Here is an 18,874-nt window from a genome sequence, read left to right as displayed (position 1 = left end):
AAATTTTGACTTATGACCTAGCATATTAAACAGAATTGAACCCCCGAGCAGAAGTTAACTTCAAAAGAAGTTTTGAGGTTTTGATATAATTATGTATGAATTCAGTTAATATTTTAAAAGTGACGTAAATCTTCGTCCGAGGTCCAGGGCAATCAGCCAGTATTCTACAGTAATTCAAGCCACCAAAGATCAATTTGAATTCATTTTAACATAAATTATGCCCTCAAAAGTCAAAACAGAACAAATTTGTATAAAAATGTGATATTACTAGAGACCCTTTCCTTTGCAATATATAGGAAACTATGATTGTGCTTTATTGCATAAGCTACCACTATGGAAAGAGAAATATTCATGTATAACATGAGTTTAGAGGGGGAGTGCAAGTAGTTTTCTGTGAAACAGTTATGTCAATCATAATGCATTCAAATACCAAGCCAGAAAATACTGGATGTAAATTGCTTGGTTTATTTGCAGGCCGATGTTGCAAACAGCATGAAAGAGACAGGAATGCAGTGGGAATAAAATTGTCCAAAATGGTCTGAGTCATCATGGTCATTATCAGGCCTCTGTCAGATGAATATATCATGCCTGACGTTTCACCTTTTGGCTGCCCTGCACTAAACAACAGATATGAGCGACCTAAACTGGCAGAAAGGAAAAGTAATAAAAATGCAAAACAGGGGCCTTACCATCTTTCTGAGCCTTGAAATCCAAATATTCTTGTATTTAGGAAGTGCAGCAATTGTCTTCTTCCTCTTAAATGTAGTTTGTGTAATTAAGCTGTGGATGAGTTACCAACTTGTGGTAGGAAACCCATGCAATGCACCTCCTGAGACAAACACTTGAGCTTTTCTTTTTTTTTTGTGGGCTCAGCCGCTCTGTGGGAAAGGACAGATACTACACTTCAATATAACAATTTAATTGCTGTATATACAAAACACTAAATATTCATAATATGTGCAGTAATCATACAGTATTTAGTCAAATTACATCACAGTGTCTACAGACTAATAGTAATAAATGTTAAATGATTTGGTGAAACAATATGTACCTGCACAGTGTTTTTCTTATAATGGATTACTTATATAATGGATAACTAATTGATATCTAATATGTTTCTTGAAATAGAATTATCCTCTCAAAGATACATCGCTGGTTAAAAAAATCATGACAGACTAACAATATGTTGCAATATGTTATGTGTGCGAGTCAGGCATGAGCACGACTTTCAGAGGTTGATGAGTCATCATACTTCAGAAGTATTGTCACATGACATCTAAAAAAAAGCTTTTTACTGTAAGTTATTTTTAGCTTATGCAAGTAAAATTGCAGACTGATTGCTGTATCAACAAATTGTTTACATTGTATGCAATGTAAAACTCTGCTTTGCAGTCACACTGTTCCTAAATCAGATAATGGCATGAGCGGGACATGGCTCCAGTGGGTGTACCTGTTCTCTTAATGTTGGCATCTTGCCTGCTGTTCATCTTGCCCTCATGCCTCTATGCGTGTCCGAGGTCCTGCAGTTGTCCCAACCCTAAAGAGGTGCACTGTACCTTCCGTCACCTACCCTCTGCCCCACGAAACCTTCCCAAGGACACAGAGAGACTCAACCTAGGGTAGGATACTGTGTTGTTGTTTTAAGAAAATTATAGACTTAAAATGAAAAAGAAAAAGTATTCTGACACATTGTGTTTGTGAATAGGTCATGTTGTTCCAAAACTGTATGAATTTCTTCTGTGGAACACAAAAGAACATATTTTCTTAAGAAATGTCTTTTTTGTTGCCCATACAATGGATGTCAATGGTAACCAGAACTGTTTGGAAGCAACATTTTTCAGAATATGTTCTTTTGTGTTCCAAGAAGAAAGTAAGTCATATTTTATTTTTTGGTGAACTATCACTTTAATGTGTTGAGCTACACCTGTGGTTAATGTTGGAACTAGAGGAGAACTGACTTCATACAGCACCTAAAAATCAGCAAAACTCCTGTTGGATAAAAGTCATAGCATTCAATGATGTCCTTTTTAGCTCCATTGAAAATGCATGTTTACTGAGTAAAATTAAGTAAATGATTGGTGCTAATTACTCTGCATCTCACAAAATTAAAGGGTAATAAATGTGATATATTTTAAGCTAACATTTTTTTACCACTATCTTTGCTTACTGTAAAGCTATAACAGCATTGGCACGGTTGGGTCTTCAGATTTTGCAAACCTGCGGCAACTGGAAATTCTCATGCTCCATGGAAACGATATCTCCTCTGTCTCTTCTGGATCCTTTTACCACCTCCGTTCCCTCCAGGTATAAGTTCATATGAGAAGCACATCAAACACATTATACTCATCTACTGTACTCTAGCATCTTTGTGTCTCTAATTTTCTATAAATAGTTAAGATACATGACTTTGAAATTACATTAGGGCATAATTGCTGTTCTTAATTGACACAGATACTCAAGTTGAGCTACAACAAACTCAAAAGAGTTGACCCCAGCTTGTTCGAGGGCTTGACCAGCCTTGTACGGCTTCATTTAGACCACAACCTCGTTGACTTCATTGAGCCTTTTTCATTTAATGGACTCACATCATTAAAGCTATTGCAACTGGAGGGGAACCGACTGCAGGACCTCCACTCTCACACATTTATTACTGTCTCAGTCCTGGGTACATTTTGGAGCTCAGGATTGCGGCATCTGCACCTGGCAGAAAACCAACTAGAATACCTGCTGCCTGGAACTCTGCAGCACTTGGACAGGCTAGAAGTCCTCTCTCTACATGGAAACCCCTGGGCCTGTGACTGCCAATTACACTGGTTGTTGGAGTGGGACAAAAATCATGAGGGTGAAACTTCTTTGATTGTATTTTCCAAACTTTGCACCACTCTCTCAGAGTTTTTGTAATGGCAATGAATAAAATCCCATTGCACACAAATATATAGAACTTCACATATAGTGTTTATACATCATTTACTCACAATTGTTACATTTATCATCACTGTCCTAAATGCATTGTATTGTTACATTACATTTAATTTTGAATGAGTAGTACAACTGACTCCACTGACTGCAAATAACTACAAGGAAAACAAAGGGGGTTTTTTGTTTGCTTTTTTACATTCTCTATCCCTCTCTTTACAGGAGTTATTAAGTGCAAAAAGGACCGTGACTCTGGAGATGCTGGCAACTGTGCTGCATGTGCCTCACCAAAGCCTTTGAACAACAGCCAGATCTTGCAGCTCTCAACCAGCCAGCTCACCTGTGACCAACCCTCCCTTCAATCCCCTCTTAAAATTGGGGAGAGTAGCATTTGGGAAAATCAGGAGCCAGATGCCCCCTACATCAAGGATCTGGAGCGTCCTCTTGGTCATCTGACATTCATTCTCTCTGACAGTCATGGGAATCGGGCACACGTGGCATGTAATGTAACACGTCCTGTTGAAGACACCTCCATGGGGTGGGAGCCAGTGAGGAGGACAGATGAGATTGCTGTAAATGTGACTCTACGGACACTTCTGGAGTGTGAGATCGATAGAGATGCTCTTCAGAACCTGTGGAGGTTGGTTGCCTACTACTACGAGAGCCCAGCCATTTTGGAACGGGGAACCAGACTTGGGAATTCTTCAAAGGTGACTTTTCAGTACTCTCAAGCCTCACATGAGGAATCACCATATTTTACAGAGCTCAAAGGACACTTAATGGCTGAACCAGCTTGGCTTTTACAACCAAGGGTCACCCTTCAGCTGAACCGGCGCAAAACAACAACTAAAAAACTTGTGCTGAACTTCTCTACTTTTATATCAAAGCACATCATTGGAAGAGGGGATGAGGAGGATGTAGTCTCCTCCTGGGCTATGATCCAAAGAGGAGCCCCGAGGAGAATCCAGTCAGTGCTAGAACACTCTGAGGTCAGTCTGGATTGCATTGTGCTAAGCTCTGGGCATCAGCCTGTGGAGTGGATGCTTCCAGACTTAACAACAGTGGATCAAACTGATTCCCATAAATTAAGGCTTGAGAATTACAGGCTAGTTATCAAAAACACAAGTATTGCAGACTCTGGACTGTATCATTGCTTTGTGAGGACTGATACTAATGTGGACATCGTCACCTATAGACTCACAGTCAGGATGCGTCTCTTAAGTCCCAGTGATTTAAATGGAAAGAAGATATCTGTGGAGAATGGGGACACACTTAGTCTTCCCTGTTTAGTAACTTCTCCTCATCCAATTGAGACAAGATGGTTCCTACCAAACAGTCAGATTCTTAACGCATCAGACATGAAAGGAAGGGTGTATGTATCACAGAACAACACTTTGACCATCAAAAAAGTGACCTACGATGATGCTGGAGAGTATAGTTGTTTAGCAGCTAACCTCTATGGGGCTGATATGTTGTCTCATATAATTGCTGTTACTGGTGAAAAGGAAGACGCTCAAAGAGGTGTTACAGTATCGATGGGTGAATTACTGCTTTTTGAAAATGAGGAGAGTGAAGGGTCAGGATACGAAGAAATCAAAATACCAACTGCTAAACACACACCTCAGAGGGTCAATATAAAACACAGAGGTGGCATTGTCCGACAAAATTCAAAAGGAAAGAAAATCAAAGAGAGTGTGAGAAAATCTAATAACTCTGTCAAAGAGCTTGATCCCAGCCGCTGGGAGCAGATTCTTGCAAAAGCTAATGCTAAACTCTCAACCATGCCACCAGTCACGACGCATCTAGAAATTACAAAAACACTGAAAACAGTGACTGAGTCTTCACTGATTACAACCACCAAAACTTTGGCTGATACCTTTAAAACGACTAAAACAGATGTTACAGCTAGCAGTACCAGCGCAAGTTCAAGCATCCAACATTTCGATGCGAAACAGCTGGAACCACCACCCCACAATGAGCACGCTCAAGAAACTACACAGGGAGAAAAATCAAAACACAAGACAAGTGATTATAACATTTCAGATTTGACTTTAGAACACATAGACACAACAACAGTACCTGAACATGAGACTCAGCTGGTAAAACAGGTAGACAGACAGACAATAGAAGAGAAAATAAGGGCAAACAATAATTCCATCTGGAACCAAAGACGAAGATTCCCATATAGGCAGCGTAGGCCTCCTTCACGTATACCACATCCAAAGAGACCAAATTTCACCGTAGCTCCCTCTACAGCAGTGCCATTCACTCACTCTCCAGTCAAGACACTGATAACTAAAAGTAGTGTAGCAATGACTACTAGCTCTTATACTCAAGCCCAAAACAAAGATGTAACAGCATCAGTGACTTTAGAAATTTCTCCTGCACATTACCCAGGAACTGAAAGCTTAGCCATGGCAGTCACAAAGGACCCTCTTAAAATGCCTATAACAACGTTCAGAAAAGATGAGAACTTGAATGAACTTGAAGGCAAAACAAAACGCATTGAGTCAGTTCAGCTTGTAAGTACAACATCTCTGCAAGAAAATGAAGCCATTCCTGCAACACGTGCTTCACCCAGACAGATCAACAGGTATGGACATGAAAACAGAGAGATCATTTTGAGAACTAATAGCCAGGCAAATGAGGATAAGACAAGGCATATTTCAGCAACTGTCATCCCTAATCTTCAAATCAGCAACATAAATCCTCCAGAGACAAAAATAGCACATGTGACTGAGAAACCAACCTTAACTAATGTGGAACGGCAGAGAGTTTACAACTGGGCAAGGCATCCTGAAGGAGTTCCTATACACCCCTGGTTAATCCAGAAGTATACACCAAAAAAACAATTCTCAATTACACCCCGTCCCTACACTGAGTTTCCCTTCTGGCCCACAGTTCATAGCTCAAAGCACCACCACTCCCAAGACAAAACTTGGTATTTCCTACAAACAGGAGGCAGGGATGCATGGGTCACCAATCGGCCTGAAATCACTGCTCAAACAGCAAAGCCCACATCTTATATTTCAGGGTCAGCGGCAGTTTCCGTTGCGAGGACTATAGCTCCACATGTCAGCTCATCTCGTGTACGTGACCACTTACTTTTCAACAGGCTCAGAAACAGATATAGACAGTCACAGCTTGATGCTTATCGACTAGCCCAGATGGGAAAGCTTGTCACTTCTAAGCCAAGGACATATCATCCCACCCCACAGCCTCACCAAGCTCCAAATATCCCAAGCATTTACAAGCCTGTGACTCCCCCATCCATCCTAGCATATACAAACAAACCAACCTTCACAGCTAGCGTACCATATGGTAGTCGCTGGCACTACAGTCAGTTTGGAGCAAAGAAACTGAGCACTGCCATTCCCTTTCCAAACCTGATGGGCAATGGTGTCAAACCCAGGATCACTGCAACTGAATCCGTTACTATATCTGCTTTAGCAGAGACAGATGTGCTTTTGTCCTGTAGATCATCTGGGGACCCCAAACCTATTGTTTCATGGACCAAAGTTTCAACAGGTTAGGTGAATCTTCATTGCATAACTTTTATGGATGCATCTGTCTGAATGGACGATGATACAATTTATAGAGTGCCCACTCCCAGCTTACTTTAGATAGTTATCAAACACTGCCATCATGCTTCATAAGTGCCCAAGATTTTTATTCCCTTTATGAGGGCCTGCATGTGATTTTCTATTTTCTGAGTGACTCTGGAGTGCAACTGAAGCCAAATTATCAGCTTATGGTAATTATCATAATAGCTGCAGCTATTTGATGACAGAAATATTTCTAATCACTGAATAAAAAGAAACGGTAATTTTGTGTTTGAATTAGTAATTAGTGCAATCAGTAATACTTGTAATGAGAAATTGTATATAAAACACAACATGTTTGACATAAATTGGATCAAATCATACAGGTACATTTTGGTTAAATTATAACAGATCCATTTGTATCATCCTAGAGGTTAATCTACATCCCCCTGATTTGAAAGTTCACTAACAGCTACGAAAAAGGCTAAAAGACCCCCCTGTGAGAGATATACATCATTCAAAACATACAGAATGGGACATACCCCAACTGTGCTGTTTGTTTTAGAAAGAGTCAAACAGTTCAATATTTTTGTCTATTGATGTATTTACTTTTTTTTTCAACTCTTTTACAGGTGCAACAATTCAGACCAACACAAAACTTGGACAAAGATTTGAGGTCCTTTCAAATGGTACTTTTGTGATTAAGAATGTCCAGCTGCAAGACAGAGGCCAGTACCTTTGCACAGCTCAAAACAAATTTGGTTCAGACCGCATGGTAGTTACCCTCGTTGTCCGGACTCAGCCTCCAAAAATCAAGAGTTCAAGGGCCAGAGATGTCTCAGTGTTTTTGGGAAACTCAGTGTTTTTGGACTGTATTGCGGTGGGTAAACCAGAAGCTCAGATTTCATGGATACTTCCAGACAGGACATTTGTGCGAGACATTGGTAACCTTGACCGAAGAGTATTTCTTTTTCCAAACGGAACACTGAGTATTCATTCAGCAAACCTTTCTAATAAAGGTGATTATAAATGTATTGCCAGCAATGTGGCAGGAGCTGATACACTCACGTACCATATTCGTGTTGCTGCTCTACCTCCAATAATTGTTGAGGTTTCACTTGAGACTATATTTATGAATGCTGGAAGAAACGTATATGTAGACTGCACTGCTAAAGTAGAGCCATTCCCTCTAATTAAGTGGGTTCTCCCTGATGGTTCACAAATGAAGCCCACACAGTTTATTGGAAGCCGGATATTTATTTTCCCAAATGGAACGCTTTATATAAAGAACGTTAACCCCAGTGATTCAGGGAGGTATGAGTGCTCAGCAACCAATCCAGTGGGCTTTGCTAAAAGAACAGTGCAGATGGATGTTAAGCAAGAGCCTCCAGGCCCCTGGAAAGGCCTATATCAGCAACACAGTGTCACAGCAACATATGGATCCACAGTTTTCCTGCATTGTCCAGAGTCTGTAGGTTCCCACAGAGGCACAGTCTGGAGACTACCATCTAAAATCATTCTGGAACATCAGTACAGGTACATATTTAATGCTTTTGAAGACAAGCTAAACATATAAGTGTTCTATCTAGCTAGAATTTGACAATTTATCTTAAATAAAATAATAGAGTTTTTCTAATGTGGGAGCTTGTTTCCCCTTTGAAGCACCCCATACAGAGGGTTTATTTAAGTCAAGCCGTCGCAGCTTTATTGTCATTTTTTCCTTTAATAAGATATTTTAATTTTTCTCTTTTGGACAATTATTGGTTTTCACTGTTCACACCAAGCAGTCTGACATACACTCTCAAACTCACAGCAAGCCAACTTCATCACTTGTGTAATTCAAACAATATATGGCGTAAATTAAACAAGCAGTCTGTCTCAGATTGGAAAGCTCAAACAAACCCCGCTGATCCAGACAATACAGTAACTGAGCGAGACGCAAGGGCAATTTGTCTACTTCATATGCTTAGCAGGACCATCTCTAGGAATTCTGGTGCTTAGTCATCTATACAACAGGCTACTTAAAGCAGTTAGATAACAAATACATTTTACAATAGGCATTCATTATTACGTCTAGAACTAAAATTTATCAAAATTGAATTATGTTCACAATTGTTAAATATCGGTTCATAATCCTGCAGTGTGACTTCAGCTACAACAATAATTTAATGAGTAAGCAATAGAAACACAGCCACTGATGATGATGATAATGATCTGTGTGTATGTTTATGCGATTTTTAATGACATACATTTTTAGGTTACTGGTATAACAACATAAACATATTTTATGGGGAAATTTCCTTGCAGTCCTCAAATTAAAATAGCTTTAAAAACATACTAAACAAAGTTTTATTAAAAATGTTTAAACGTTTTGTGAGACGGGTAGGTCTAGGGTTATGGTTAGGGTAGGGGATAGAAAATACAGTTTGTACAGTATAAAAGCCATTACGCCTACAGAGAGTCTCCATAAAACACAAAAATCAATATGTGTGTGTGTACTTGTTTTTGCTACATTGTGGGGACCAAATATCCCCACAAGGATAGTAAAAACTGAAAAACTGAAGTAAAACCGGCCTGCGGTCCCCACGAGGGGAAAAAACTATTAAAAATAGTAAGTGATGTTTATCTGAAAGTGTAAAATTGCAAACAGATTTTCTGCAAGGGGTAGATTTAGGGTTAGGGGATAAAAAAATATTGTTTGGTCAGTATAAAAGTAATAGAAGTCTATGGAAAATCCCAAATGTACGTGTGCGTGTGCGTGTGTGTGTGTGTGTGTGTGTGTGTGTGTGAGAAAGAGAGATGTTAGTAAAACATGTGTAAACTAGTTTGTCTATACTGCTCTTAACTATGAGTATTCCACAAATGCCCTTTTATCTTTCTCTTCTCTTGTTCTGTAGGACCTATAAGTCTTTAAAACTCAAGGTTTTAAAAAAAAAAAAGCTTTAAACCTTTTGTCAACACATTCAAAGTTTGGACAAACTTGCTTTACTTTTTCAAATAACAGATTTATGAATTTATTTGGATTTCATTTTAATTGTACTGCCTTACATTCAAATTCACATTGCAATTCTACATCCTGTTTCCTACCTTAATTATTATTTTTATTATTTTTTAATTTTACAATTAAAATGGACTGTAAAAGACTGTAGCTAAGGTGTAGGCTAAGATGTACTGTATCCCTTTCGAAACAAAAATATATGGGAATATACTGCAAAATATAATGCAGTATATTACATAATACATTTTCATAATTGGGAAACTACCCTTACGAAACAAAAATAAATATACTGTGAAATATAAATCATTATAGTACATAATACATTTCCATAAATGAGAAACTAGTGGTTATATATTTCAATATACTGCGATATATGCATATTAATACAAATATATATATTTTAATTTTTTATATATTTTAATTTTTTTACAAATGAAGACAAATATAGCATTACGTGTAATATAAATAAAGTTTAAAAGGGTTTCTGATGTAGGTTTTTAGGGTTACAGTAGTGTTGAAGAGTAGAGCCTGTGGTTAGGATGACGATTGGCCGAACACCATTAAGACAATAAGTATGTTACTTCATTTAAAAAGTAATGGCTGTGCACTCTTCAGCACAGTGATAGACTCTTTCCTAAATACTTTAGTACATGCAGGTGTGCTTGTGCTATTGGTGACTAGCTATATATGAAATATATAATGTAAATAATTATAGAATTTAAGAAATATATTACATTATATATTTTATATGTATTATTCAATATGTATTAACACTATATTATTCTATTTTTTGTGTAAGGGATATCACATAATCTAAAAAAATATGTCACACAGTCTGGTTTTTTTATGAAAGGTCTCACTTGTCTCTTATTATACAATCGGACAAGCAACATTTGAAAGGACATGGAAAATAAATTGCATAGTGTGCAGCTGTCTTAAGAAGAATTCTATGAGCTCTTTTATCCTATCATAGTTAATTACTATGAAATAGTACAGCTGTCATAAAAAGATGTAAACAATTTCTCTCTTTTTGTTTTCAGTCCACAAAGACACATCACTGCTTTCCCCAATGGCACTCTGAGAATTCTGAGACTGACTGAGAAAGATGGAGGCAATTATCTGTGCATGTATCAAAGACCAAATGGTGAGGACATGGAGCTGTTCCAAGTAGAGGTTCTCATGAGGCCACCAAAGATAGAGAACACTGGAGCACAACATAAAAGAGTTGCTAATGGAGACAACTTCCTGGTGGACTGTGTAGCTTCTGGCCTTCCAGATCCTGAGGTTTCATGGAGCCTCCCAGATGGCACCATGATCAACAATGCCCTCCAGTCGGATGACAGCGGAGCCCGTACCCGGCGCTATATCATCTTTGGGAATGGAACGCTTTTGTTGCAACATATGGGAAAGAAGGATGAAGGCAATTATACATGCTATGCTAAGAACACCCTGGGGGAGGATGCAATGAAAGTAAGTGTCCAAGTGGTGCCTAACTCACCCCAAATAACTTCTCAGGTTTCTATGTGGGCATCTTTCGGGCAATCAGCACAAATGAAGTGTGATGCTACAGGTGTGCTACCACCTACGATCATCTGGATCTCACCAAGGAATGAAATAATACCCTCATCTTCAGTCAAATACCAAATCCTAAATGATGGGACTCTGATCATTAAAAAACTGACTTTGGCTGACCAGGGAAAGTATGCCTGTGTTGCACGGAACCCAGCCGGAGATAACATCAAGAACGTGAACCTTCTAGTTGAGGTTAAAGGCTCGCAAATCAATGGACACAGTGGGCGATCAGAGAACAAAATTTTAGCCGTGTATTACCAGACCTTGTTGCTGGATTGCAAAGCAGAAGGTAAGCCTGAGCCACAGATCACCTGGACCACACCTTACGGCATGTCTCTACCCACTCCATATTTGGGAGGTAGGTTCCAAGTCCACAGGAATGGCACTCTTGAATTGAGGGGCATTCGAAAGACTGACGAAGGGCGGTTTCTGTGCATAGCCAAGAATTACTTAGGGGAAGCAAGTCTAGCAGTTGACCTCGAAGTTGCATCACTTGCTGAGAAGCCAAGCTTTCCAGTGCCAAACATAGAGGTTCTTCCTCTCAAAGCAGATGGTGATGACATATCTTTGGAGTGTCGTGCTACAGGAAAACCAAAGCCAGAGTTTCTATGGGTTCTACCCAATGGAACGGCACTGAATCCAGGCATGAAACTTCAACGGTTCATTCACTACCTGGGAAATGGGACTTTACACATTACGCAGCCAGGTGTCGTTGACAAAGGTGTGTATCGTTGCCTGGCTAAAAATGTAGCCGGACAAGCAGAAAAGCGCTATGCTTTAGAACCTGGACAGAAGCCTCATATTAGAAGTACAGCTTCAACAATGAAGATTTCGTTCGGACAGACACTAAATATGCCATGCAATGCCGATGGTTGGCCTCAGGCAACAATTACCTGGACTCTTCCAAATGGCCTGGTCTTAGACAAGCCCCAGGTTATTGGAAGAGTAACATATTTATCTAACGGCACAATTCAGATAAAAGAAACATCCAAATTTGATAGAGGAACATATACCTGCAAAGCCACAAACACCTTTGGATCCTCAACATTGTCATATCCAGTAAGTATTATGGTGTTTCCTCCTCAAATCACTCATGCTCCACCTTCAATAAGCAGAGTTAACAGGGGGTCTCCTGTGATTCTGAACTGTATAGCTGCTGGCATACCCAAACCAGACATTTCTTGGACTCTGCCTGGACGTACCACGCTTGTATCCAATAGTCGCTTCACAGCACAGGGTGGAATTCACATGACAGAGGAGGGAAATTTGGTCATACAGGACCCAGGCCTCATGAACTCAGGGATTTACAAATGTAATGCTAGAAATGCCTTGGGAACAGACTTCAAAGCAACATACCTTCAAGTGATCTGAGCAATAGACAGAAATTCATCAGGTCAGTAAGAAAAATAAATGGGAACCTTTCTTTAAAAACATAACTCATACTTAAAAAGTGTACCAAGCACTTAAAATACCCCCAACAATGTTGTTAAATGGATTTTTCTTCTTAATATTTTTTGTGAATAGCCATGGATCTGCTCATTAACTGACCCGAGGATAAGATTTCTTTAGTATTCTGTATTTAATTTATGAAATTATTGGTTTGTACATATTTATATATTCCACAGATTAAACAGAATATTTTAACATACTTTTTTTGTTGCATAAATTGTACATAAAACATTCCAGAATGTCTGTGATTTGTCTGATATGCTCTGTCTGTTGAATTTCTTGCATTCTTCAGTGCATTAGAACAAAATAGCCTTGTCAGAGCAGAACGGGGCCTTGTATGGAACAAATGTTGGCATTGTGGTAGCTGTCGAAATAAATAAGACAAAAACACAGTATGTAAGACACTTACTGCCACACTGGGCAAATAAATAATAATATTTGATTTCTGGTCTTGATTTTCTTCAAGTCAAGTCAGTATTATTTGTATAGCGCTTTTAACAATGCAAATTCTAGGTATTATCAAATGGCCAGAGTTTTGAAATCGCAGCGGACGTTTAATATCAAGTCAAATCACATTAAGTTGTACAGTGCTTTACACAATACAGATTGTTCAAGCAGCTTCACAATGGGAACATAACAAAAACAGGAAAATATTAATGTTGAAAAAATTCATCAATTCTAAAACGACTTATAATTAATTATGATAAAGCAGCTTTATAAGGCAATAGTGTCATTATGAAGCACAGTTTAGAGCAGTGTTGTTTTAATTCAGTTCAATAACTGTGTTAGTTGTAAAGTTCATCATTTATGAAACAAATTTAATTCAGATGAAAATGAGCTCTACAAAAGGCAATAGTATTATTATTCAGCTCAAGTCATTTCAGTGTTGATTCAATTCAGTTCAATAACAGTGTTGACAAGTAAGTGTCATTATCCAGCTCAATTCCTGAATTTTTGTTTTCATCTTATAGTGTATAATATATAATATTACTGAATATTAATTGTCTTTTGATATATATATTTTTTTATTTTCTTTTTTTTAATGCCAAAATTGCTCAATATTACTAGACAAACAAATGGCCATACATTAATTTTGGAATTTGGGGTGTATTTCATTTTAAAAACAAGACACAACACAACTTAATTAAGCAATATGCTTAGCATTCGTGTATCCTCATAGAAGAGAAAAACAATCACAATATGAATTAAAACATTTCTTATTAACTTCTTCTAAGACCAAACTATCTAAAACTATTCTATACACATAAGATGTATGTCTATGTAGCAGACTATTATTGTTTATTAATAATTTTTATTTTGGTACTTACATTTTTTGTGGGTGTTTGTTCTTTCGTATTGTATTGCAATACTAGCATACAAGTCAACATCAGAGTAAATAAAGACAGGTCATTTTGGGGTGAACTATCCCTTTAAATGTAACCAGTGCAACCATGTTGTCACAATTATTCGACACAAAAGTAAAGAACAATTTATTTTTCAGCCATTATTTTTCAACTAGCCTATTTTTAATTGCAAGTACCGCATCAGTCGGCATGCACTTGTCAGTCTACTATGTTAACTCCATGCATCTGCAAAGGGAGTGGATCTGCCATCCCTTCCCCCATCACCACCACCATCATCACCGCCGGACCAGTGAACACCAGCCTCGGTACATCATTTCACCGTTATGGCAAATGAATTCCCACAAAGCAGAGAAGGAACTGCCAACCTCACGTCGTCTCTAGACCTGAGCACGTCTCTAGATCACAGTGTGCAGACGCGGATTTTTAAAATCATTGTCATCGGGGACTCAAATGTGGGCAAGACCTGTTTAACCTTCCGCTTCACCGGCGGAGCCTTCCCCTGTAAGACTGAAGCCACCATCGGCGTGGATTTCAGGGAGAAAGCCGTGGAGATCGAGGGCGAGAAAATAAAGGTGGGATTTATTGTTGGTCACGACCAGGCCGAGATCTCGTTGTATCACGATTGTATTGTGTGTGTGTGTGTTTCAGTGGAAGTGTGAAAAGCAATGTTTACATCACGAGTTATCACATGAATGACTTTCTGATCGCATGATGCATTTGTGGTATTGTTCACCAATAGTCTTGTATTTTAATTTATTATTATTCATGCAACACTATGTAATAGACAGGTGAAAAGAACATATGACATTACAGATAACACTTTATTTATGTATGTATGTATGTATGTATCTGTGTGTGTGTGTGGTTTGAATTCAGTCAGTTGAGTTAATTTAACCCTTTAATATACAATCTGTTAAATCAAAAAGAAACTTCACTTTATAAGTAATATTCAAAGCTGTGACACATAGTTATTTGAATTTAATATCACAGCCTGAATTAAAAAATGGCTTTTTAGAGATGTCCAAAGCAGATTTATTTATTGACCTTCTAATCCATTTCTTTTTGATGCATCAGTTTTCTCATTTTAACTTCTCTCCAACATTGAAATGTCTTGTTTCTACTCTGACAGGTGCAAGTATGGGACACAGCGGGCCAGGAGCGCTTTCGGAAGAGCATGGTGGAGCACTACTACCGCAATGTGCATGCTGTCGTATTTGTATATGACGTCACAAAAATGGCCTCATTCCAGAACCTAAAGACCTGGATTCAGGAGTGTAACGGGCACGGGGTGTCATCCTCGGTGCCTCGTGTTCTGGTGGGTAACAAATGCGACCTAGTTGACCAGATCCAGGTCCATTCCAACACTGCCCTCAAGTTTGCCGATGCCCATAACATGCTACTGTTTGAAACATCAGCCAAAGAGCCCAAGGAGAGCCAGAACGTGGACTCCATTTTCATGTGCCTGGCATGTCGTCTAAAAGCCCAAAAGTCCCTGATATACAGAAACGTGGCGAGAGAAGACGGCAGAGTGAGGCTGACACATCAGCCCGACCCTAAGAGTAACTGCCCTTGTTGAGGACCCTAAACTGTGAAATTATTAACATTGATAATTCACAATGCAAGAATGTGCCTGCAACTAATTTTAGTTACTTTATGACAGCTGCTCCATGTTTTGTGTGTGCGTGTGTCATTATCTGTCATGTTCTTTTCTTCAATTACACCATCACTTAAAAGGCAAATCCCACAAAACCTGTCAAGAACATGTGTATCATCTCAAAATCAAAAGAAAGAAATGAGAAATTACATTTTGCTAAAAGAAAATTATGCCTTTTAAGACTGTTTTTGCATTGTGACATTATTTTTATGACAATTAAGCACACTTTCCCTATTAAGGTAATGCAAAAATATTAATATATTATGTACTCCCTTTAATTTATGCTGATTTAAATAAAAAAATGTATTACGGTAATGAGACTCTAATGTCAATCATCAGTTTGACAAACATCCAAATGCATTATTTTGCATAAAAAATAATGTCAACGTGCAAAAAATTCTGATGGCCCTACAATACGTTTCATTTTATTAATAAAAAAATAATGCAACCTGGACATGTTCACACAAGATTTCACCCATGTGTAATAGATATATTTTCTATTCCTCATGCTTAATTCAGTGCACACTTTACCACTTAAGCAATCTTTATAGGTCTGAAGAAATGTTTCCGTCATACATTTGTTTGGATGCATCCATCAGCATACAACCAATCCAGATAATACTTAGTGGAATATGGCATAACATCTCCAACATAATTGGCTGATGGTCTTAATGTTTTAGCTGCCAGGAACTGCACATACTGTAGAATCTGAACCTTCCAGTCTCACATGAGTCACAATGATCATTTCAAATGTTTGTATTGCCTTAAAACATATTCATTTGCCACCATTGCTAGTTATTTCTCATAGCCTTGTGGTTTCTCACTGCTAAAATATTTCTAATATTTCTCCCTCACTAACTGCATGGATACATTTGAAACCCGTTCAAATTATGAAACTATATTCTGATGATTAGCATTAAATAGTGACCCAAATATTAATGTAATCTGATAATTCACCACATGCTCATTTCCATGCAACTTTTATGTAGCATCACAGTATTTCACCAGCTTAAGGTGGATCTTCCAAATGCATAAACACTTATGTATGAAAGCAAGATTCAAACAGGCCAGTCATTGTTCGATTTTTATTCAAAAATAATGATTTTGACTATACAGAGAATAGCAGTATGAGTGTTTCTGTGGAAAGGGTTGCTGATAATGTGCTGATTATGGAATGAGCGAGTGCAATTTGGTGCCCCCTGATTGTTTGTTTAACCTCTATCCTCTGCTTATTCAGTACTTTTGGTTCTACAGGAGAAGTTGCAGTTTTCTGTGTGGTTTTAAATGCTTTCAGATTCGTAGGAGAATTCTCTGGTTTCAACAGTGTTAGCCTTATATCTACTGAAGAGATTGAAGCCTTATGATTTGTCTTGTTTTGTGTCCTTGTATGCTGTGTGACATGTATGTTTGATTTTGAGCACCAAATTAAATCTCAAAAATCCTGAAGCACTGAATTTTTGCTGAGAAATGCTTTAAAACATTAACTGTTATTGAAGTTCATGTTTTCGAGAAAAGAAAAAAAAACAGATGCTTTTTGAACTGAAGTGTTTTTCCAATGCTGTTAATTAACATATTATGTTGAAAAGAGTTATAAACTAACCATGATGCATTTGTAATATCCTATTCAGCAGAAATTATTTATCGGACAGTATCAACAATAGTAATAGACAAAGAGCATGCAACAATTATCCTGCAGTCATAAATAAATATAGAAATATGCAAAGAATAAAGAGGAGTTAAACTGATTTTTTTTTATGTGGAAGGCCTAATTTTTCACTGTGCTAAATATAAACCAGTGCAAAAAGTAATAATAAATCTGATGTAGAGTGCTTATGTAATCAGTTTTATGTTCAAACAAAAACAGGCTGTAGCTCACATTCACATGCCATAAATTTAAAAGTCAAATTATACTTTATTCAAACGTGCCTAGGGCTAAGATATACTCTCTGATGAAAATTGCAAAACATTTCATATTTATTGCATTTCAGAAGCAATGTTTAAGGTATTTGCATACCTATTGAACAATGTGTTCCAGAAATGTTTAAATGTCGTATTTTAAAGTTAAACTCATAATAATTAAATTTGCTGCCTCTAGCCTTAATATCAAGTACAATATGCTGAAAAATCACAGACAAAAACATAATTAACAGATAAATTAATATCCACATTTTCTTGAGATTGAGATGGGCTATGGGTTATTTCTCCACATTGCTTCTTGCACAATATGTAATTCATATGCAGTTTAAAATGTTGTTTTAACTACTGCCTCTTTAAAAGAAAAAATATATATTATAAATAATTTCATTCATCTTTTATTTGCGATATCCTCCTGAGACCCAGCTATGGAGTTTTTGCCTCTGTAGTGGACATTCTATTTCAGTGAATTTCTCTGAGACCTCACATGTCACAGTTGTAAGTCTGGATGTCCTGTACAGAGCACATTCAGGGCTTTATAGAGATATTAAATGATTGGAAGTTTCACCAGGACCACACCCTCTCCTCGGTCTTTAAAGATGGCTAAATGTAATTTAGTGAAACATTTTACATCCTTACGGAAATATGATTATATTTTGTAATTGTCATTTAAATCTGAATCATTTTCTAATTGTTTGTCATAAAGCAACATCTCAGGAAAATATTATGGGTTTTCAAATTCAAATATGACTTGCTGTTATGAAACAGGACATCATTTCATACATGTCCACTGTAGAGGACACCAGGACTAAAATGATGTTTATGATGCATTTTGGGAGACATGACAATTGAATAGGAAAATAAATTATATATCTATTTTGTTATGAAATATTAGACATTATTATGAAAATCTGGCCAATTATTACTCCCATTATGACAATTATTTTTTCAACATGCTGTCCCAACAGCAACACATTAATATGCAAATTAGAAAGATACACTGTGTTTAATGGGAAAACCAGTTTATGGAAATTTGTACAGACATATTGCATAAAACAAAATGGTATATCAAATAATTTTGTTATATCTTTTATAACATCGTTGAGAATCATCCTTAAACAAAGTTTACACCTTAAACCTAAAAATGTATTGGTGATTTAAAAAAAAATCCCATTGTTTTAGCCCTTTTGATGTCTATTCATTCTATTTTATTTTTAGAAAAACTTAGTCCTAGTGTCCTCTACAGAGGACATAGAAAAAAATATTAATACAATTTAATTTTTCAAAAATGTTAAATTAATTTTTTTTTTCTAATGCTCTAAACAATGTAATGACATGAAAAAATACTAAATTCACAAAGCTTTTTTGGGGGGGTGGGGGGGGGGGGGGGTCTCTCAGGAGGATATGTATTTGTACTAAATGTCCATGTCGTGTACTGTATACTTTGATGAACACGTGGTGCGCT

The 18,874-nt window shown here is 37.4% G+C and overlaps 2 protein-coding genes across 2 annotated transcripts; both read left to right on the top strand.

Moving 5' to 3' along the window:
• Window positions 1-1,431: 1,431 nt before the first annotated feature.
• On the top strand, window positions 1,432-12,399 carry LOC306883222 (matrix-remodeling-associated protein 5-like; the record flags this gene model as incomplete). The annotated part of the gene is made up of 6 exons (XM_079438341.1): window positions 1,432-1,619; window positions 2,175-2,304; window positions 2,452-2,842; window positions 3,139-6,444; window positions 7,091-7,994; window positions 10,497-12,399. The coding sequence occupies 6 exons, from the start codon at window positions 1,432-1,434 to the stop codon at window positions 12,397-12,399; spliced, it is 6,822 nt and encodes a 2,273-aa protein (XP_079294467.1).
• A 1,545-nt stretch (window positions 12,400-13,944) lies between these two features.
• LOC306883316 (ras-related protein Rab-33A-like) lies at window positions 13,945-16,943 on the top strand. Its single transcript, XM_079438493.1, has 2 exons — window positions 13,945-14,413; window positions 14,971-16,943. The coding sequence occupies exons 1-2, from the start codon at window positions 14,165-14,167 to the stop codon at window positions 15,415-15,417; spliced, it is 696 nt and encodes a 231-aa protein (XP_079294619.1). The 5' UTR covers window positions 13,945-14,164; the 3' UTR covers window positions 15,418-16,943.
• Window positions 16,944-18,874: the final 1,931 nt, after the last annotated feature.

Source organism: Barbus barbus (assembly GCF_936440315.1).
Source record: "Barbus barbus genome assembly, chromosome: 17".
Taxonomy (NCBI): Eukaryota; Metazoa; Chordata; class Actinopteri; order Cypriniformes; family Cyprinidae; genus Barbus; species Barbus barbus.
The sequence above is the reverse complement of the archived record's forward strand: the minus strand, read 5'-3'. Positions and strand labels throughout refer to the sequence as shown.

What these genes read in the sequence shown, in the direction of transcription:
- LOC306883316 (XM_079438493.1), top strand. Translation starts at nt 14,165, where the DNA reads ATGGCAAATGAATTCCCACAAAGCAGAGAAGGAACTGCCAACCTCACG. An exon ending in TCGAGGGCGAGAAAATAAAG is followed by an intron (nt 14,414 to 14,970) that starts GTGGGATTTATT and finishes CTACTCTGACAG; the next exon opens with GTGCAAGTATGGGACACAGC.